Source organism: Aquarana catesbeiana, linkage group LG08 (genome assembly GCF_042186555.1).
Source record: "Aquarana catesbeiana isolate 2022-GZ linkage group LG08, ASM4218655v1, whole genome shotgun sequence".
Classification (NCBI taxonomy): Eukaryota; Metazoa; Chordata; class Amphibia; order Anura; family Ranidae; genus Aquarana; species Aquarana catesbeiana.
Genome location: NC_133331.1, coordinates 280,366,562 through 280,388,706, shown reverse-complemented (window position 1 = coordinate 280,388,706; position 22,145 = coordinate 280,366,562). Strand labels below are relative to the sequence as shown.

General features: G+C 44.7%; 2 protein-coding genes across 6 annotated transcripts in view; one reads left to right on the top strand and one right to left on the bottom strand.

Moving 5' to 3' along the window:
• Positions 1 to 22,145, top strand: part of LOC141106754 (uncharacterized) — a 227,636-nt gene that overhangs the window by 69,613 nt on the left and 135,878 nt on the right. The window contains exon 13 of the mRNA XM_073597681.1: positions 4,770 to 4,971. Coding sequence (XP_073453782.1) covers positions 4,770 to 4,971 — 202 coding nt within the window. The remainder of the gene's footprint in view (positions 1 to 4,769; positions 4,972 to 22,145) is intronic.
• Positions 1 to 22,145, bottom strand: part of LOC141104515 (uncharacterized) — a 54,563-nt gene that overhangs the window by 21,343 nt on the left and 11,075 nt on the right. For all 5 annotated transcript variants that reach the window (XM_073594093.1, XM_073594098.1, XM_073594097.1 and 2 more), the window contains exons 3-7: positions 21,862 to 21,980; positions 19,533 to 19,609; positions 17,806 to 17,917; positions 13,605 to 13,702; positions 5,257 to 5,359 (exon numbers count right to left, since the gene is read on the bottom strand). In XM_073594093.1, the coding sequence (XP_073450194.1) occupies positions 5,257 to 5,359; positions 13,605 to 13,702; positions 17,806 to 17,917; positions 19,533 to 19,609; positions 21,862 to 21,980 (509 nt within the window). The remainder of the gene's footprint in view (positions 1 to 5,256; positions 5,360 to 13,604; positions 13,703 to 17,805; positions 17,918 to 19,532; positions 19,610 to 21,861; positions 21,981 to 22,145) is intronic.

Below are 22,145 nucleotides of genomic sequence, written 5' to 3'. Positions count from 1 at the left end.
AGTTTGTCGCCACTGCACGTTTGTGCGCAATTTTAAAGCATGTCATGTTTGGTATCCATGTACTCGGCCTAAGATCATCTTTTTTATTTCATCAAACATTTGGGCAATATAGTGTGTTTTAGTGCATTAAAATTTAAAAAAGTGTGTTTTTTCCCCAAAAAATGCATTTGAAAAATCACTGCGCAAATACTGTGTGAAAAAAAAAAATGAAACACCCACCATTTTAATCTGTAGGGCATTTGCTTTAAAAAAATATATAATGTTTGGGGGTTCAAAGTAATTTTCTTGCAAAAAAAAAATATTTTTTTATGTAATCAAAAAGTGTCAGAAAGGGCTTTGTCTTCAAGTGGTTAGAAGAGTGGGTGATGTGTGACATAAGCTTCTAAATGTTGTGCATAAAATGCCAGGACAGTTCAAAACCCCCCCAAATGACCCCATTTTGGAAAGTAGACACCCAAAGCTATTTGCTGAGAGGCATGTCGAGTCCATGGAATATTTTATATTGTGACACAAGTTGCGGGAAAGAGACAATTTTTAATTTTTTTTATTTTTTTTTGCGCAAAGTTGTCACTAAATGATTTATTGCTCAAACATGCCATGGGAATATGTGAAATTACACCCCAAAATACATTCTGCTGCTTCTCCTGAGTACGGGGATACCACATGTATGAGACTTTTTGGGAGCCTACCCGCGTACGGGACCCCGAAAACCAAGCACCGCCTTCAGGCTTTCTAAGGCCGTAAATTTTTGATTTCACTCTTCACTGCCTATCACAGTCTCGGAGGCCATGGAATGCCCAGGTGGCAAAAAACCCCCCCAAATGACCGCATTTTGGAAAGTAGACACCCCAAGCTATTTGATGAGAGGTATAGTGAGTATTTTGCAGACCTCACTTTTTGTCACAAAGTTTTGAAAATTGAAAAAAAAATTTTTTTTTTCTCGTCTTTCTTTATTTTCAAAAACAAATGAGAGCTGCAAAATACTCACCATGCCACTCAGCAAATAGCTTGGGGTGTCTACTTTCCAAAATGGGGTCATTTGGGGGGGGTTTGTGCCACCTGGGCATTCCATGGCCTCCGAAACTGTGATAGGCAGTGAAGAGTGAAATCAAAAATTTACACCCTTAGAAATCCTGAAGGCAGTGATTGGTTTTTGGGGCCCCGTACGCGGCTAGGCTCCCAAAAAGTCCCACACATGTGGTATCCCCGTACTCAGGAGAAGCAGCTAAATGTATTTTGGGGTGCAATTCCACATATGCCCATGACCTGTGTGAGCAATATATCATTTAGTGACAACTTTGTGCAAAAAATAAAATAAAAAATTTGTCACTTTCCCGCAACTTGTGTCAAAATATAAAACATTCCATGGACTCAACATGCCTCAAAGCAAATAGCTTGGGGTGTCTACTTTCCAAAATGGGGTCATTTGGGGGGGTTTTATGCCATCTGGGCATTTTATGGCCTTCAAAACTGTGATAGGTAGTGAGGAGTAAAATCAAAAATGTACGCCCTTAGAAATCCTGAAGACAGTGATTGGTTTTCGGGGCCCCGTACGCGGCTAGGCTCCCAAAAAGTCCCACACATGTGGTATCCCCATACTCAGGAGAAGCAGCTAAATGTATTTTGGGGTGCAATTCCACATATGCCCATGGCCTGTGTGAGCAATATATCATTTAGTGACAACTTTTTGTAATTTTTTTTTTTTTTTGTCATTATTCAATCACTTGGGACAAAAAAAATGAATATTCAATGGGCTCAACATGCCTCTCAGCAATTTCCTTGGGGTGTCTACTTTCCAAAATGGGGTCATTTGTGGGGGTTTTGTACTGCCCTGTCATTTTAGCACCTCAAGAAACGACATAGGCAGTCATAAATTAAAGGCTGTGTAAATTCCAGAAAATGTACCCTAGTTTGTAGGCGCTATAACTTTTGCGCAAACCAATAAATATACACTTATTGACATTTTTTCTACCAAAGACATGTGGCCGAATACATTTTGGCCTAAATGTATGACTAAAATTGAGTTTATTGGATTTTTTTTAGAACAAAAATATCATTTTTTTTCAAAATTTTCGGTCTTTTTCCGTGTATAGTGCAAAAAATAAAAACGGCAGAGGTGATCAAATACCATCAAAAGAAAGCTCTATTTGTGGGAAGAAAAGGACGCAAATTTCGTTTGGGTACAGCATTGCATGACCGCGCAATTAGCAGTTAAAGCGACGCAGTGCCGAATTGTAAAAAGTGCTCTGGTCAGGAAGGGGGTAAAACCTTCCGGGGCTGAAGTGGTTAAAAGAAAAAAAAAAAAAAAATATAGATAGATAGATAGATAGAGATATATATATATATATATATATATATCTCTATCTATCTATCTATCTATTTTTTTTTTTAAAGTGTCCCTTTAAGTGTGTGTGTTAAGGACGCCGAACACAGGGGTGCTATTTGAGGCATGAAATGTGTAAAAACATGATTGGGGCTAAGAAGCTCTATTGGCGTAGTTTACAGTGTCCTTGGGGCTATGAGCTCTGTGGCCAACACTCCACCTCTAGCATTAGGTTTCCTGTGGTTGTTATTGATTGGCGGGTCCGTAGGGCGGGGCTTTTACTGGACCCGCTGCGTCATTGGCTCATATGCTGCCTGTCTCCTTCAGCAAGTGAGGGGAATCAGCAGCAGAAAAACGGTGGCAGGCTCAGGGCAGACAGGGAGTGATAGGTACATGCAGAGGCAGCAGTCCATTCATCTCCATCTCTCCATTCATCTCCCTGTGACAGTAACACAGATTCGGCAACCAGCAGTGCACACAGATGGATTACACAGAAGTCTCAAGGTACAGTACATGCTGCAGACCAGGACTGGAGGGGGGGGGGGGGCAGAAGGGGCACCTGCTATGCTATTTGCACTGTGTCCTGAGTGACTCTACAGCAGTGCCTTTAACCTCCAACTTTACTTCCCCTCTCTCCATGCTATGAACGTCTGTACACCTTCCCTATCACACCGATCCTCCCCCCTCATATATCTTTACTGCTCACATTCTGCAGCCTCCGGTCTCAGATCTGACCATTCCAATCACTGCCTGACACCCTTTCCATCCCACATTACTTTTTATCTCTTTCAAACTGTTCAGCAGCTCAGTACATTCTTTGCACTCATTTAAGGTGGCCATACCAGGAATGAAATTAAAAAGGGATCATCTATTCTATGGCCAGCTTAAATGAGTGTAGAGAATGTACTGAGTTGCTGAACAGTTTGGAAGAGATAAAAAGTAATGTGGGATGGAAAGGGTAGACAGTCAGGAATTGGACCCCTAGAAAGGAATGCCCAGATCTGAGACCACACTTGTAAAGAAGAGCTCAGCACAGGGATAGTGGGAACCCCTCAATGGACACAGCGGGTGTACAGACCTGGGAACTCAGCACAGGGGTGGTGGAAACCCTTCATAATGAGCATAGCAGGTGTACAGACCTGGGAACACAGTACAGGGTTGGTTGGAACCCCTCATAATGGGCACAGTGAGGCTGCAATTAATTGGCACAGTTTTACCTAGCAGTAATGATACATAATCACCTGATAAATCGCTATTTACAGCCCTGCATTACTAACAGTTTAATTTTTCAGTTTGCGCCCGCCCCCACCCAAAAAAAATTTGAGCACCAGCCGCCAAACAGAGCAGAGTAGGGTCATTTAACTTACTGAATAAAAAGAAGACAGTGACATGACCAGATGGCAGGAGGGGGAAGGCCAGAGATCCCCCCAGAAACAGAATACGGTGTTTGGTTTCTGGCTTGAAGGATATTCTGTGAAGCATCTCAAAGAAAGTAAGAGAGGTGTCTGCTGTCCAAATGTGCTTTTGGTTTAAAGCAGAACTCCAGGCACTTTTTCTTTGTACCATGCAGTGGGGCTGTGCCTGCACTACATGGGTTAAAGACCAAGTTTCATCTTTTTTTTACAAAATTCCAGCTACTGATATACTATTAGCCCCAGGTGTGCTCCATAGAAAAGTTCATGACTTCTTGGTATGTAGATTTGGGACAAGAAAACCGGTAAGGTACAGGAAGCAGTTCATTAGCTGTCCTCATTAGCAAACACACAAGACTATGTTTGCATGGCATCCCTCAAGGCATGCATTTGTTTAGCTTGTCAATATAAGCTACCACAGCTGCTATGTTTGCATGGCAACCCTAGCATCCCTCCAAACAGGTCAGGGCAGCATGCAAAACTCTGGGGCTGCATGCATGTAGTGCCCTTGCCTGATTGGATATAGAGTGAATGGATAGATAGGTCATCCTATTTCATAGTTTTAGTAAACCAAATGAAAATTGTACAGAGATTGCCTTCAAAGAAGTTGTAAACCTCCAAAAAAAAAAAAAAAAAAACCCTGCAAGACAAAGGCATAATGAGCTAGTATGCATACTTACCTTAGAACGAAGCCCTGCAGTGGTGCCCGCACACCGCTGACTCGGCCAACATCTTTCCCGGAGTTACTTCCAGGTTGGCGGGCTCCGGTACTGTGATTGGCCTGAGCCACTATGACATCACTCCCGCAGTCATGGCACGGGCCCTGAAGAAACGGCACAGGCAGCAGTTTCTTCAGAGCGCATGCACCAATAACCTAATTGGTGCAATATACAGTAAATATCTCCTAAACGGTGCAAGTTCAGGAGATATTTACAGTACAGGTATAGGTAAGCCTTATTATAGGCTTAGCTATAGGTACAAAAACACCAGGAGAGTTTACTTCTTGAACTACTTGTTTTTATCTGGGGGTTCAGAAAACCGGGGTATACTCACCTAATCCTCCGATCTTCCCAGCGCAAGACTGGTCTCCTTGGCTCCTGCCTCCCCGCAGTCCAGTGGTCTTGTGTGGTGGACTTTTCCCTGACGTCATCACGCTCAGACAAGCTCTGAACTTGAAGAAACCTGGAACAGCCCAACTCTGGGGAAACGCCATTTTCCAGAGGATCATAGGATCAGGTGAGTATAAGCTCTATGTTTGCCCCCAGATAAAACGAGCTGTTAACCCATGCAGTGCGGGCACAATCACCCAGAGTTGGGCTTTAAAAGTTCAGGCTCGATGTATTTTGAGACTGCCATTAAAGACATAAGTGTAACCCTTGTGTTTGGAAAAAAAAGAACTTGATCTCCAACTCTACATGGTCCCTTACTGTTAAAATAAAAAAATAAAAATAAAAAAACACCCTAATAAAATTGTAGACCACGCCAAGCTTGTTTTTTCTGGATTTAATGTTTATTACCCACCTGTGCCGATCTCTGGAGGGATTTCCTCCTCCTTACACTCATCTCCCATCCCGTACATATCTTCTGCTTCCTCTTTAACTTTAATATAAATCAGATTTTCATTCTGGATAACAAACACAAGAATTCAGAAAATGATTGCTACATGAGACCCACTAAAATGACAATATGTAACTAGAACATTGAGCAACTTAAAAACAGAATAGGCACACTTTTTTTTTTGCTATTTGTGTCCCATTGGGGAGATTTCCTTTCACTTCTCATCCCAAAGCCAAACAGGAAGAGGGGAAAACCCCTGCAAATTAAGGGAATCTTATGAGGCCTCCTAGGTCACCAGAACTAGTGTCCCCATTAGACGATTTATCCTCTATTACTGTTCTAGGGACATTTTCTTTAACCCACTCCGGAAGGTTTTACCCCCTTCATGACCAGGCCATTTTTTGCTATTCAGCCCTGAGATATTTTAACTGGTAATTACGTTGCCATCCAACACTGTACCCAAACATCCATTCATTAAGCATCAATGCAGTCATGCAATCTCTCACCCCCTGAAAGGGGACAGACAGTTTCTTCCAGGATTGAGCAATTGTTCTTTTGGCCGACAAAAAAAAATAGGAAGCGAGCTTCCGCTGGTAGGCAAACAGGCCCCGAATTGGGCAGGGCAATAGGGCAAACTTGGCTTCTTTTTGTATGGGGAGGTGAAATAAAGTGAACAGAAGGCCAAAAACACGGGACCAAAAATGAATTAGTCTAGGGCACGTCCACCACGTGTGAACGACGTCACTCCGATGGTTACACCCCCTGGAAACAGCGGTCAATGTAGGATGAATTGGCATGGCCAACACGGGCAGGAACCCAACACACCTAAAAGGTTCATAATACCGGATTTTTATATCTTAGTTTTCTTTACCAAATGCATATAATCTTTATTTTGCAAACAAATATTTAACACATGACAAAGGATTCCCAGGGAACAGTAGGTTATCTAAAAAGACAGAATAGCAGTAGTTCTGGTCAGGAGTGGGACTCATTCCTTTGTGTGTGCAAATATCAGATTGAGCTACTGAGCACCTAAACATGTTTTTTTTTTTACAACAAAGGAAGCAAAAGATACAGAGGAAAACATGAAAATAAACTGTAAAGTTTACTTGCTCAAAATAAGAATCCTCATCAGAATTAACTTTCCATATTTATCAGAGTAAATAAAGATTTTGTTTATAATAAATATATTTTTATATATATATATATATATATATATATATATATATATATATATATATATATATATATATATATATATATATATATAATATATTTTGTGTGTGTGTATTTTTTTTAATTTATGAACAGAGTCCCTTGAACCAAGACAAACACAGAACCACATAAAGACAGACTCACAACGAAATAGACCTGTGGTGTGCCCTGGTCAGCATGCCAAAAAAGGGGGCAAATATACCTAGATAGGGAAATAAATGTTTTTTGAACAGGTTATGTTATTGGGCAAGCATGGTGAATGCTTGTGACATTTCGACCTGCAGGTTTGGGAAGTACCGGGAGAAGCAAGCGGATTTCCAACTGCCCAACCTCCTAATGACATGATCCGGCACACCGAGAGGCAGCTGAAGCTGCTCCAATGCGAAAGGAGTGCCCTGAATATAGGCTGGGGTTGAAGCCTAAGTCGACCAGGAGAATGCGAATGTGTTTAATAAATTGGTTAGCGTCCAGGGGCTGGTAGGGAATGGTAACAATAGACTGGTACTGGACTGGCTAGGCAGATGCGTCAACAATTGGACCAGGACCGCTACTGGACACCATTCTTTGAGGGTCCAGAAGAACTTGACGTCGACCCCCCTGCTGGCCTGTTGGGTCTTGGACATCGCCAGATGTAGTATGAAATGATCTTGGAGGCGGGACAGGTTTCACCTGCGCAGTACCTGGCAATTGGGGCCTCTGTAGGTGAACTCACGTGGCCCCAGGAAACCATAGAAAGCCAAATAAAATGGTAGCTTTGATGAAAAAGCTGGGCAGTAACCTGAAAGGATGGCGGACATGTCCCTGAACGTGGTTGGTTCTTCTGGATACCTCGTAAGATAGCTTTGGCCGTGTGGGCTTTAAACAGGGAAGGCTTTTTGGGGTCCTGTAAAGAGAAGAAATGGTGAATGCCAGCCAAGTACAGGCTGATGGTATTGTGGGATAATATCAATTTTGTGTGACAATATGACTCGAAAGCCAGGATATGCTTAATGTCGTCTGTCCCCAAACTGAGACACAAAACTCAAAACCTGCAGTAAGTGTTCCAGGCGGTGTGGTAGGCCTTTAACGTGTTGCGGGACAGAGACTGGTTTTATCAGTTGGGTAGCATTGCAGAAGTGGTCGTTCAGCCCATCGCCAGCTGTGACCACTGGGATGAGATATGTGGTCGGATCGGCTCCGGGATTCTTTTCGAAAAATAATGAAAAATTAAAGCGGGACAGCGCATCCGCTACAAGGTTGCACTTGCCAGTAATAAAGGAAATGTGAACATTGAACTTGTACTGTAGGGATATTTGCCCTAGCCTGTGTATAAAGAACATGATGGCCAAGGACTTGGACCTGCCTTTTTGATGATTTTGGCCTTGGCCAGGTCCATAGAGAAGACCAAAGTTTTCCCTATCCAGGTGTGGCCCCAAACCTGAGCTGCTGCTAGTATGGGATAAAGTTCGATCTGACTAATCCTGTCTTCCAGGGCTGCTGTCTGGGTACATACCACTTGCATTTCATTTTTTAACGCCAGTAATTCATCTTTAATACTTTTCAATTGTACGGATAAATCAGTGATAGATAATTTGCAGCTATTGACTGCTAAGAAAATGTCTTTCAATGATGGCTCCTTCTCGACTACTGGTGCTAATACACCATCTCCTACCTCCATGCTCGGGCCAGAATCCCCCTCCAGCGTTCCACTCGCCCCTGGATCCAATGGTAAGTTCACAGCTGCACCCCCAATGGGGGCTAGGCTTCTTCTCCCAGGCTGGCTAGATTGATGCTGCGACCCCCCTGCATAGCTGCTCATTTTAGGTGTCAAGCTTGCAGACTGGTTTGGTGTATGGGTAAACCGTTCTAGTTTGGCGGCCACCTGGCTTCCTTTATCTTTGGGGTTTCGCTGTGCTAGAGCCCCTGTGCTGATGCCTCCTCCTGCTCCTTCTTTCTGGTCATGATGACCCAACTACTTCAGCGTGTACCTCTCGGCAGGATTACCACAGCCTCACTCCCCCTAAAAAAACTGAGCTTTTTCTCCACTGGCTGAGCAGTTATTAAATGTCCTGACCGTGTAGGGGGTTCACCTTGCCATACAGGGTAACACCATCATTCCCTATGCCCCCCCCCGATCTCTCCGATGCGGGTCACTCACCCCTCCAGTCCAGGGCTAATGAAACACAGGTCTGCACGGTTCACACAGCTGCCACCGCCACTCATGCTCAATCCCAGGCAGGCGCGCTCCCCTCTCTCACACGTAGGCTGCGCGCAGCTGTCAGTCCTCCCGGGAGAGCTTCGAGCGCGAGGATTTTCCGACGCTGAAACCGGCTCTCTAAAAGATCCAGACATACGGCATCTCCCTCTCCGCTCTTCCCTGTGATATCCAGCATGGGAGCGGGGATAGAGCAGGGACTGGGTCTGGCTGCACCACTCTCCCTCACCTCAGCATCCGGTCACGCCCCCCCGAGGAATTCAGGATAAAGTTCGAACAAGGAGGACGTCTGACTAAACCCAGGGATCAGTAGAATCTCCTGTGGCCACGGATCTGTGAACCAATGGGGACCAAAAATTGCTGCGAAGCCTGTGGAGTTCGCTGCATCTGTCACTACATGAGGCGACGAGGCAAATGCAACCAGGATGAAGATGGACACACCATTCCAGTTTTCCAGGAACTCGTCCCACATAGCCAGATCAGCGATCGCTGCTTGGTCCAATCTAAGGACCTGGTCAGGGTCCTGTGGCTGCAACAGGAAAACCAGAAGTCACGGGATGAGGAGCACCCCTGAGGAATAATCCTCATTGTGAAATTGAGCATCCCCAACAAGGACTGTAGTTGCTTTTTCATGCAAGCTTGTGAAAGGGCGTGAATGACCGCCCTGATCAACTTTTGGGCTGGCCTGCATGGACTGAGTGTCTAAACTGATGCCTAAAAATTGGATTTTTATAACAGCCTACCTGTAAAATCCTTTTCTTGGAGTACATCAGGGGACACAGAGCCATAGTAGTTACTATGTGGGTTATAGGTCACATTCAGGTGATGGACACTGGCACACCCTAAGACAGGAAGACCACTCCCTATATAACCCCTCCCACTACTGGGAGTACCTTAGTTTTTTAGCAAAGCGAAATACATGTATTAGAAGAGGTGAGGGGACCTCTGTGTCCCGTGATGTACTCCAAGAAAAGGATTTTACAGGTAAGCTGTTTTCTTTATCGTACATCACAGGATACAGAGCCATAGTAGTTACTATGTGGGATGTCCCAGAGCAATGCCAACTGAGGGGAGGGCACCAAGAGACCAGAGGACTTATACTGCTGCCCATAGCACACTACACCCAAAGGCAATATCCTCACGCCTTCTTACATCCACCTGATAGAATCTGGTAAATGTATGGACTGAAGACCAAGTTGCGGCCTTGCAGATTTGAGCCATGGAAGCTTGGTGATGCACTGCCCACGAAGTACCAACAGCCCTAGTGGAATCTTCCTCTTCAAACCATAAGCTTGAACAATTACTTGCCGAATCCATTTAGAAATGGTAGATTTCGATGCTGCTTGTCCTTTTTTAGGAACTTCGGGCAACACAAACAAAACATCCATTTTTCAAATCTGAGCAGTCGCCTTCGAGTAGCATTTGACTGCTCTCACCACATTCAGAGAATGTAGTGACTTCTCTTCTGTAGAACAGGGTTCTGGAAAAAATTAAGGTAAAACAATATCCTGGTTCAAACGAAAACCTGACACTACCTTCAGTAGAAAGTTAGGATGAGGACGCAATACCACCCTTATCCTTGTGAATAATTAAATATGGCTTTTTACAAGAAAGAGCAGCCAACTCTGATACCCTTCTTGCAGAAGATATACATGCGTCAATTGCTGGTATCTCCCACTTCTTAGTGAATTTTTCCTCCATAGGATAACGTGTGGAAAACTTTTTAGGGGGAAAAAAAATGCTTACCTGGGTGATTCCACTCAGAATACATAAGCTTTTCCGGCAATGAATGAACAGGAAAGGTATGCACAGCTTGAGGAGGCTTTAGCGAACCCAAACAAGAAGTGGGCTTATCAACCGACTCAGTTAAGGGTAGCATAAATGTGGAACGGACCATCTCAATAAGAGATTGCACCATCAATATTTTAGATTGTGAAGCTGATCCTTCCGCCGTTTGACCCCTCAGAAGAGGAGTCATCCGCCTCTTCACGGTCCCCTGAGAGAAATTGGTCTTCTCCCGACCCTAGTTCATCAGTCTGAGGGTCCTGGGTAATGGACGGGGACCTGTCGCGTTTTGCCCCATACTGGGATGCGATTAAAGCCACTAACCTTTCTTCCAAACCTATAATGGCTGGGAAAAAAATTTCTTCGGTAACATAGACAGGGGCTGCAGTGTTGGCAACATTTGCCAGCCCTGATGGCTCACTCTGACCAGCCACCTCCGATCTCTCAGGGGGGATGCCATTGCAGAGATGAGTTTAGGCTTTTTAGAGCTTGAAGGAGTCCCTTTTGAGCCCTTTTTTGGGGTGATTCTACCTACCCTTCTGACCATAGCCCAATGCACAAAATGCAGAGGTACTACCAGAAGAAATTGCACCCACTGCTTGAGCAAATAGTCCAGCACCTGCCGCTGCTATTAGTGCTCAGCCTGGTGCTTTAGTAAATGCGCCAAAGGAATGCCTATGTCACCACTTACATGCCCCCTTTTTGCTCTTGTGTCCCTCCGACAGCTTGCAGTCAGCAAAATGGAGCTTTTTAAGTGTACTCCCACGCTAGACGTTGCTGCACGCCAACGCCGCGCTAAGCCACGCCCTCTCAGTATTTCCTACCCTTAATACTACCCTTAATTTATCCAAATCTGTGGGGGACTCGTCGGGCCGTTCGAACAACAGAAAGTCATCTATGTAGTGGATGACTTTCTGGCACTGCATTTTGTGGGACAAAATCCTTCTGGCACAAAGTCATTTGCAGTCATGAGACCAAAATTTATACCATTCCTACTGTGAAACACGCAGGTGGATCGCTGATGTTTTGGGTATGTGTGAGTTACAAAGGCACAGGAAATTTGGTCAAAATGGATGGCAAGATATGTTATCAAAAAATACTGGAGGAACATTTAGCTGCGCATGGGACGAACTTGGACATTCCAAAATGATAACGATCCAAAACACAAGGCCAAGTCGACATGTCATTGGCTACAGCAGAATAAAGTGAAGGTTCTGAAGTGGCCACCTCAGTCTCCTGACCTCAATATCATTGAGCCACTCTGGGGAGATCTCAAACGTGCAGTTCATGCAAGACAGCCCAAGAATTTACAGGAACTGGAGGCTTTTTGCCAAGAGGAATGGGCAGCTTTACCATCTGAGAAGATAAAGAGCCTCATCCACAAATACCACAAAAGACTTCAAGCTGTCATTGACGTTAAAGGGGGCAATATATGGTATTAAGAACAGGGGTATGTAAACTTTTGATCAGGGTCATTTGGGTAGTTTCTGTTGCGATTATGATTTAAAAACAGTGAACACAGTTGACTGATAATAAATGGCTTCAGCCAAACACTAACCATGAAAGAAAAGTTTGTGTTATCATTTATATTCTCTGAAAAATGGCCAAGAAATCAAATTCTGCCAGGGTATGCAAACTTGAGCACAACTGTATACATATATACACACACACAAAAAAATAAAAGGAAATATAAAAACTTCTGCACATTTCTTATAAAGTGGACCTTGCAAAATTCCCCGACACAATATATAAAAAAAAAACTGGTGGAATCCTTGTACCTCCCCACTGTCACTGCTAGAGCAAAGCTGTGATGATACATCACTGGAACCAAAAATAGGAGGAATAAGGTTTTTAGTACTGATTTTTAAAAGGCAGCTCTCTATCATCAGGGGTATCTTTGGGGGTCCCCAAAGTAGTTTAACCTCTTGCCACCGGCAGGTGGGCTTTACGGCCGAGAGGCCACATATATGCGTCCCAAATGTAAACATTTCTGTGCTGAGAGCTCCCAACGCAGTTAACGGCAGGTACCAGAAAGCTCCTGATGTCTACTCAGGAGCTTTCTGACCATGTGACCGCCAATCATAGCAATCACATGATCGGAACTGCCCGCCTCTGCCTCCTGCATTCAGAACCTCTTAAAGGGCCGGGAGGCAGTGGTTGGAAGGGGTTAAGACTTTATGCATACTGATGGCCATTTTAAACTCTTTTCATCTAGCAGGAGAAATGCATTTAGAAGCTTCAAACGCTTGGGTGTTCATTTTATTCACCAGAATATTGACTTATTTCAACCACTTAGATTAGCACAGCTCTTAGGAACACCCCAGTTCAGATTTCTGCTCCTATATGCCCTGCTTCTAAACTCCTCTAAACGCCTATGTGAACGCCTATGTGACACAGAGGGGCGTTTAGTCACCCAGGTGGCTAGTTGTTTAATTAGATTCATGTTTATAGTATATGTTGGCTGTTGTCTAGCTATGTTTATTATATCCTTGTTTACAGTTTGTATTGTTAGGCTGATGGGATCAAACCCTCACCTGATTGTGTGGTATATAAATTCCGTGTGAGTTTTCAATAAACAGTACCAGTTGCATCTAAGCTATTGTCAGCTAGTCTTGGATGCTCAGCTATAAATATCTGGTTCCCATGTCCAGACTGGAGGTAGCTATATCTTGACGGAAGCACCCAAGCTGGGTGCTGGATGGTTCTGTCACAACAATCAGTCGACGGTTAAAAAAATCATCCAACAGTCGACAGTTAGACAAATTATCTATAAATGGAGACAGTGGCTACTCTTGCGAGAAGTGGGTGACCAGCCAAGATGACTCCCAAGGCGCAACGCAGAATCCTCAGTAAGGTAAAGAAGAACCCACCAGTAACAGCTAAAGCTTTGAAGTCATTACTGGAACTGGCAAACATCCCTGTGAGTCTACCATACTTAAGTCTTTGGATAGGCAGGGCGTCCATGGCAGAACACCACGGAGGAAGCAAGATCCCTTCTTGAAAGCCTTGCTATACTGCTGGCAAGCATTGCCACAAATGCAAAAGAGTCCTAATAGCATTGGACAGGGCCCGATTTACTCTAATCCTGTATAATATGAACATGCTCAGTTCCATCTACCTGATCCTCCTGAGGGATCTCCTGATGTTCCTGTGTGGAGTCCCGGGAATACAGAGGACCGTGACATCTCTCTGGGGGATTTCTGTTATAGGATCCATCTACAGGAAGTATACAGAAGGTTATTGTAGTGACTGAACAAGGATAATCTTGGACTATTTCTGGATCAAGGCTTCATTCACACTAGTGCGACTTATAAGACCTTGGACACAAAGTGGCATGACAAGTCACAGCCCACTGATTTCAAATGGCACATAATCCCAATCTATGCGACTTAAAGTGGAACTTTACCCATAGCAACTTGATAAAAAATAATGTTCTTTAGCAAGGAACATACATTTCACATTATTTATGCTACAAAAATTGCTGTGTGCTGTAAATTGCCTCCAGCATTGCTCCTGTTTCTTCTTGCTGGAGGCTGCCATTTTGCTGAAGCCCAAAGCCCCAGCAGTAAATCATAAGGCGTCATGCACGCTGGACGTTATAATAATGTTATAAAAACGCCAGTAGTTTTTCAAAGTTTTTTTAATTATTTTTCAGCATTTTGTGTTTCAATTAGATCAAAAACGTTAAACACTGGTGAGCGTTTATTTGCGTTTTTTGATGTTAGAGTTTTTGCAGCTGAAAAACTCCTCTCAGGACCCACTAGTTTTGTTTTTTTTTTTTTTTACAGACAAAAACAGTTGATAACAGCCTATGTGTGAATGCAAGGATAACACGCTGGAGGGTTTATTGACTGTAGAAAAAAAACACATCTGAAACCAAAAACAGCAGCTGTAAAAACGTCCATGTGTGCATGAGGTCTAAAATGGAAATAAACCCATTGATTTAACAGTTTCAAAAAAACAGTTACCTTTCTGGAATGCCGGGATTGTTAACGGTCACATTTGCTTCTGTCCTCAACCAAACTGTCAAATCATCAAATGGCTGGTGTCATAACTGATCACATTTGCAGCACTGTGGCAGTTGCAGATCAAACAGAAGCAGCTTCCTTGGCTGTAAAGGATAGGAGTGTATAAGTCCGCTTTAACCACTTCCGAACCAGCCGCCGCAGTTTTACTGCGGCAGGTTGGCTCGGCTGGGCTAATTAACGCTACTTTACGTCGCTTTTCCTTTTGGCCACTAGGGGCGCGCGTGCCCGGAGCAGATGCGAGTGCCTGGCCGGCGCGATGACCGCCAGGCACCCGCGATTGCTCATGACAGAGCGAGAACCGGGATCTGCGTGTGTTTAAAACACACAAATCCCGGTTCTTTCAGGGGAGTAGAGACAGATCGTGTGCTCATACTAAGGCCCCATACACACTAATAGATTTTCTGAAGATTTTTGTCTTCAGATTTACCAAAACCAAATAATATGAGGTCAAACCTTAAGAGTTTCAATTTGTATGCAATCAGGCCCTTGCACTACATGGTTTTGGTAAATCTAAAGACAAAAATCTGCAGAAAATATAATAGTGTGTATGGGGTCTAAGTATAAACACCAATCTCTCTCTCCTCCTAGACAGTCCCATCCCCCCTACAGTTAGAAAACAGTGAGGAACACAGTTTACCCCTTGATCGCCCCCTTGTGTTAACCCCTTCACTACCAGTGACATTTATACAGTAATCAGTGCATTTTTATAGCACTGATCGCTGTATAATTGTCAATGGTCCCAAAAATGTGTCAAGTGTCCAATTTGTCTGCTGAAATATCGCAGTCCCGATAAAAATCACAGATCGCCACCATTACTAGCACAAAAAATAATAAAAATGCCAGAATTCTATCCCCTATTTTGTAGACGCTATAACTTTTGCGCAAACCAATCAATATACGCTTATTGTGATTTCTTTTACCAAAAATATGTAGAAGAATACATATCGGCCTAAACTGAGGGAAAAAAAAATTGTTTTTTTGAAAAAAAAAAATTGGGATATTTATTATAGCAAAAAGTAAAAAGTATTGTGTTTTTCAAAATTGTCGCTCTTCTTTTGTTTGTAGCGCAAAAAATAAAAACCGCAGAGGTGATCAAATACCACCAAAAGAAAGCTCTATTTGTGGGAAAAAAGGATGTCAATTTTGTTTGGGTACAACGTCGCACGACCGCGCAATTGTCAGTTAAAGGGATGCAGTGCTGTATCGCAAAAAATGGGTTGGTCGTTGAGCAGCCAAATCTTCTGGGGCTGTGGGTAACCACTTCCAGCCCATGGGACATCATATGACGTCCTGGACTTTGAGTTGAGATATCTGAAAGATGTCTGCAGCATCATTCAGATATTGCTTTTTTCAGCAGGTGATTCCCTGCAAAGCAAAAGCCCTCATAGCAGCCGTTTAGCTGCTCCATTGCTTTTACAGGCAGCGGGAGGGGGAGGACCCCCCACCTCCCCCGGCTCGCGGTGCGATCGGCGAGCTGGGGGAGTGAAACCGCCGGTGGCTGCAGTTTACAATAGAGTTGACTGTGAACCAGATAGTCCCCGGTCGTCTCTATGACCCTCGGAGGCCGGAAGCGATGTCATGATGCCACTTCCGGCGCCGGCAGGTGTAAATACTGACTTTTGCTGACAAGGCTGAGATCATTTTTTTTTTTTTTTTTTTTTTTATCTCAGGCTTTCCAGCCTAGAGGAGAGATCTGGGGGAGAGATCTCTCTGTAAAAAGGACCTGTCATGCCCTATTTCTATTACAAGGGATGTTTACATTCCTTGTAATAGAAATAAAAGTGATCCAAAAAAAATAAATAAAAAAAAAAAAAAGGGAAAAGTGTAAAACAAAACAAAAAAAAAAAAAATTAAAGTGCCCCTGTCCCCGCGTGCTCACACGCAGAAGCGAACGCATACATAGGTCACGCCCGCATATGTAAACGGCGTTCAAACCACACATGCAAGGTATCGGCGTAAACGTTAGAGCGAGAGCAATAATTCTAGCAAAAGATCTCCTCTGTAACTCTAAACTGCTAACCTGTAAAAAAATTTAAAGCGTCGCCTATGGAGATTTTTAAGTATCCAAGTTTGCCGCCATACCACAAGCGTGCGCAATTTTAAAGCATGACATGTCAGGTATCTATTTACTTGGCGTAACATCATCTTTCACATTATACAAACAAAACTGGTCTAACTTTAGTGTTTTGGTTTTTTTTTAAATTCACGAAAGTGTTTTTTTTCCCCACAAAATTGTGTTTGAAAAATTCCTGCGCAAATACAGTATGACATAAAAAATTGCAACAACCGCCATTTTATTCCAGAACCTATGGTCTCTGCTAAAAAAATATATATAATGGTTTTGAGTAATTTTCTAGAAAATGTAGGAGAGAAATGCCAGAATCGGCCCAGTATGGTAGTGGATAAGGCTTTCAGCAGATCGGCCTCTACAAACGCAGCAGTGCCTAAAAATTGAGAGCAACTGAGCATGTGCAGAGCAGGGTGAGACAGTGTATTACCAGATTTTAACTTCTGATAAAAGTGGTCTCTGCGGCAGATTCACCGCCAGATCGCTCCGGTCGTCTCCGTTGCTTACCGGAGCAGTCGGTAAAGACGATCGCGTCCTTCCCCCTGACAGGCCTGGAGCTGAGTGAGGGAAAGATGGCCCCCGCTCAGCTCCACAACATTGGATGGTGGAAGCGACGTCAAACGTCACTTCAGCCCAATGGTCTTAAAGGGGACATTTTTATTGCATTTTAGTGTAAATATGAGACCTGAGATCTTTTTGACCCCAGATCTCACATTTAAGAGGTCCTGTCGTGCTTTTTAAAAAAAAAAAAAAAAAAATGATTTTAACTTGTAAACACCAAGTCTGAAGAATAGGCCCGGTCTTTTAGTTAAACAGTCCAGGGGTCTCAAACTGGCGGCCCTCCAGCTGTTGCAAAACTACAAGTCTCATGAGGCATTGCAAGGCTGACAATTACAAGCATGACTCCCAAAGGCAGAGACATGATGGGACTTGTAGTTTCGCAACAGCTGGAGGGCCGCCAGTTTGAGACCCCTGGTATAGACACTTATTTTTAATGTTTTACATAACTATACCTGCAAAAGGGGCCAGCCTAAAGTCACCAAGCAAGACTTAATTTTCTGACTAAAGTTCCACTTTAAAGTCGCAGCGCCTTTAAAAGGGTTCCTGCACTACTCATGATGGGACTTTCTTGCGACTTGAGAGCCAGAGATTGTAAAGTCGCACTGGAAAGTCACACTCGGAGTCGCACTAGTGTGAACGAAGTCTTAGTGTTTATCACTCACCTGTGCTGATCTCTGGAGGGATTTCCTCCTCCTTACACAGATCATGTCCCATCATGACCATCTCTTCTGCTTCCTCTTTTACTTCAACTTTAATCTGCATCAGATTTTCACCCTGAAAACATGTAATTTGGTATATAAATTGTTAAATTATAAATTGCATTGTTTTTCCGATCACATAAAATAGATTCACTGTATTACTTAAAGCAGTATTAAACCCAAAAACAAAAATTTGATTTATTGCAATCCTTAAGGCTTGGTTTACACTTCTGCAATCCCAAAATTGTGGGACTTCTGGTGCGAATTTGCATTGCGACTTGATTTGACTTTCATGTAACCTTGCCCTTGGCCAATCATAACCTGGAGTGTAACATAATTCCTTTTCCTTCTACACCGATTTGCTTTTTACTTGTTTCCCTGTGTTGTATGCAGGGTCGGGACAAAGGGCGGTTGCCCTGGGCACTGTGGCATCATGTGTGATGGGGGGGGGTTAGAAGATTTGTGCTAGGAGGGATTGAGGGGGAATTTGTGCTAGGAGGGAGATGTGTACTCGGAGGGGAAATTCTAGGGGTAGAGGATTTGTGCTAGGAAAACAGATCTGTGTTTCTGCTTATCAGAAACACAAGATCTCCATCTTCCTCCCTCACAGACCGGTGGTCCGTGTTGTTTACATAGGCAGACCGCCGTCCTGCCTCACCTGTGAACAATTGGTGGGTCCCACTGATTGGCTCCCGCTGTGTCCAATCACAGTGGGAGTGGGGCTCCAGCAGCGCGTGCATGCGCCCGCCCCAGAGCTGAGGAGAGGAATCACGTACAGGTAGATGATTTTGCACTTAAAGTGGTTGTAAACCCTTTACAACCACTTTATACTACAGGCAAGCCTATAATTTAGGCTTACCTGTAGCTACACTGGATATCTCCTAAACCTGCATGGTTTAGGAGATATCCCTGTATTTGCATGTGCCGACGTCATTGGCACATGCGCACTTAAGCAAACTGAAGCAATGGCACGTACGTGCCGTTGCTTCAGTTGTACTGTGCCATTACCGGCGGCTCCCACACATATGCTCAGGAGTGAGTCCTTAAGCGGGTAAACAAACATACATACTCACCTAGATGGCTGCAGGATGGATCGCTGGCTCTACAGCAAGAACTGAGTGATCAAAGACTGCTGATCACTCAGTTTTCAGTAGCGAATGGCTTGGGCGTATTTGGATTGGGCCTGCCAGGAAGCAGGCACTGCACACTTCCAATCATAGGCAGCATGTGTATTTGCAGCTGCTGGTCAGGAAATGCCTCACTGCCTATGAGTGATAGCTTCCTGGCGGACTCGATCCAAACACACCCAAACCCATCGCTAGCGTTTAGTCCGCTCTCGGCACCGCTCTGTGCTCTGCCCCTCCAGCTGTGGAGGGGGTGGGAGCAGCAGGCTCAGGCTCTCAGCAGTGTGTCAAGAGGCTAAGCAAGCTGCCGGTCAGGAACCTTGCCCGGATCCCTGCAGAGCCTGGACTGACTGACATCCGCTGACAGTGGACTTTAGCCTGCTGTTGGCTGAATCTGGGTCACAGGAGTGCAAAATTAAGTGCAGTCCTGTGATCCCCAGATGAAGAGGGGTCAAACAAGCTTTGGCCATACTTCTGCTCTAAAGCCAAACACCAGCTAAAACTTTATAGGTAGCTACAGCAACAGTTTTTGGATTTAATATCACTTTAACGAGACCACTCATCTACCTGATCCTCCTGTGTGGAGTCCCGGGAATACAGAGAACGGGGACATCTCTCTGGTCGGTTCCCATTACTGGATCCATCTGTAGAAAACACACACACTGACTGAATACATTGTTTCTATGTCTTTATATCAGATGAGGATGTGTGAATACTCTTATCTCCTTTACAAGAAATTAAAGTCTCCTCTTTGGCTCTATGCACACTGAAGCTCATAAAACGGATGTTTTTTTGAGAGTTTGAGCATTTTTTTTAACAGCCCATTAACTCCCCTCTATGTTATTCTATGTGTCCATGCACATATGGATGTTTTTGGACGTTTATCAGCAGGGGAGTTTATGAGCTGTTATCTGAACGCCCTAAAATCACGTTCAAGAGCAGTCCTAAAAATGCCAGACACCAGTAAAGGCTGTTAAATGCGGTTTAACACTGTAAACCGAGCATTAAGCCTCAACAGGCGTTTCTCTGCCTCTATTCAAAATCAATGGTTCCCTTTGGGAGCCCATTGATTTGAATAGAAGTCGCACCAGAAGTCGGATCATGATGATCCGGCTTGCGGTGCGACTTGTGTGCTGAGGATGAAGGGTAACCCCGCCAAAATGAAAAAAAAAAAAATTGGCGTGAGGTCCCCCTCCCCCCCCCCTCCCCCCCGGATGATACCAGACTGAAGAGTCTGGTATGGATTTTAAGGGAAACCCACACACAAGAAAATAAATAAATAAAAATGGTGTGGGGCCCCCCAAAATCCACACCAAACCCTTATCCAAGCACACAGCCTTGCCCCCCCCCCCCTCTCCTGGACCATACCAGGTCACATGCCCTCAACATGGTGGGGTGAGTGCTTTGGGGCAGGGGGGCCCTGCGCCCCCCCCCACTCCAAAACACCTTGTCTTTGCATGTTGATGAGGACAAGGGCCTCTTCCTGACAACCCTGGCCGGTGGTTGTCGTGGGCTTATCGGAATCTGGAAGCCCCCAGATCCCGACCCCAACCCTATGTGAATGAGTATGGGGTACATTGTACCCCTACCCATTCACCTAGAGAAAAGTGTAAAAAATAAACACTGTACACAGGTTTTTAAAGTCGTTTATTAAGGCAGCTCCGGCGTCTCTTCCGATTTCTTCTCCCCTCTCTGGCTCGTCTCCCTCCCCCCAGCAATGTCTTCTCCTTCTCCTCTCTGTGCTGTCTTCTCCCTCTTTTGCCGGGACGTCTCCCTCTGTTCTTCTTCCGGTGTTGACTCGCCGCCATCCCCCGGTGTAATACTGGGTCCGCCGTGTGCAATGACTTATATTGGCATGGGGCGGGGCCACCCGCTGACGTCAAATGGAGGCCCCGCCTCCTTATGACATCACCATCCAGGGCATTATGGGACAATGATGGCACAGGGGGCGAGGCCTCCGGATGACATTGGCGGGTGGCCCCACCCCATGCCATAATAAGTCATTGTCAACATCTGAAGAACAGGAGGGAGAAGACAGCGGAGAAGACCTGGCAGAAGAGCGAGAAGACAGCAGAGAGAAGACCCAGCAGAAGAGGGAGAAGAGAGCGCAGAGAGGAGAAGAACCGTGAGGAGCGGCAAGAGCCGGAGAGGGGAGAAGAAATCTGAAGAGACGCCAGAGCTGCCTTAATAAACTACTTTAAAAACTTGTGTAGTGTTTATTTTTGACACTTTTCTTTTAGGTGAATGGGTAGGAGTACAATATACCCCATACTCATTCACATAGGGTGGGGGGCTGGGATTTGGGGGGGCCCCTTCTTAAAGGGGGCTTCCCAGATTCTGATAAGCCCCTGCCCACAGACCCCGACAACCACCGGCCAGGGTTGTCGGGAAGTGGCCCTTGTCCTCATCAACATGGGGACAAGGTGCTTTGGGGTGGGGGACGCAGAGTCCCCCTGTCCCAAAGCACCCATCCCCCATGTTGAGGGCATGCTGCCTGGAGGGGGGCACTCGTTGCCCCCCCCATCCTGGCCTGCCGGGCTGCGTACTCGCATAAGAGTTCGGTATGAATTTTGGGGTACACCTGGTATCGTCCGGGGGGACCCCACGCCAATTTTTTTTTCATTTTGGCGGGGGTTCCCCTTCATCTTCAGCACACAAGTCACACCATCATGATCCGACTTTTGGTGCGACTTCTATTCAAATGAATGGGCCCCCATAGGGAACCATTGATTTTGAATAGAGGCAGAAAAACGCAGCTAAAAGCTAGCGTGGCTAAACACGCATAAACACCAATGCAAAACACTGATAAAATTGTGTTTTTAAAGAAGCATTTTCCTGCCAGCAATCTGACGTCCAGAATGACTTTTTTGAGCGTCCTGTGTGCATGGAGCCTTACCCGGTGATGTGAGGGGTGGCCGGTTCTCCATCATGACGTCCTTGTAGAGATCCTTGTGTCCTTCTATATAATCCCAATCCCCTGTACATCCAGATCCATACCGTTTAGCAAAGCTCATGCTGTAATGGACAAAAATTTGAAAATTAAAAAATTGTAAAGCCAAACTAAAATGGCATACATTTAGGGCTCAATGCCATTCACAATGGCCTTCAAATGGTCATTAGAAGATCATAACTAAAGTGTCTTTTTAATTGGAAACACTCTAACATGGCATTAAACACTTC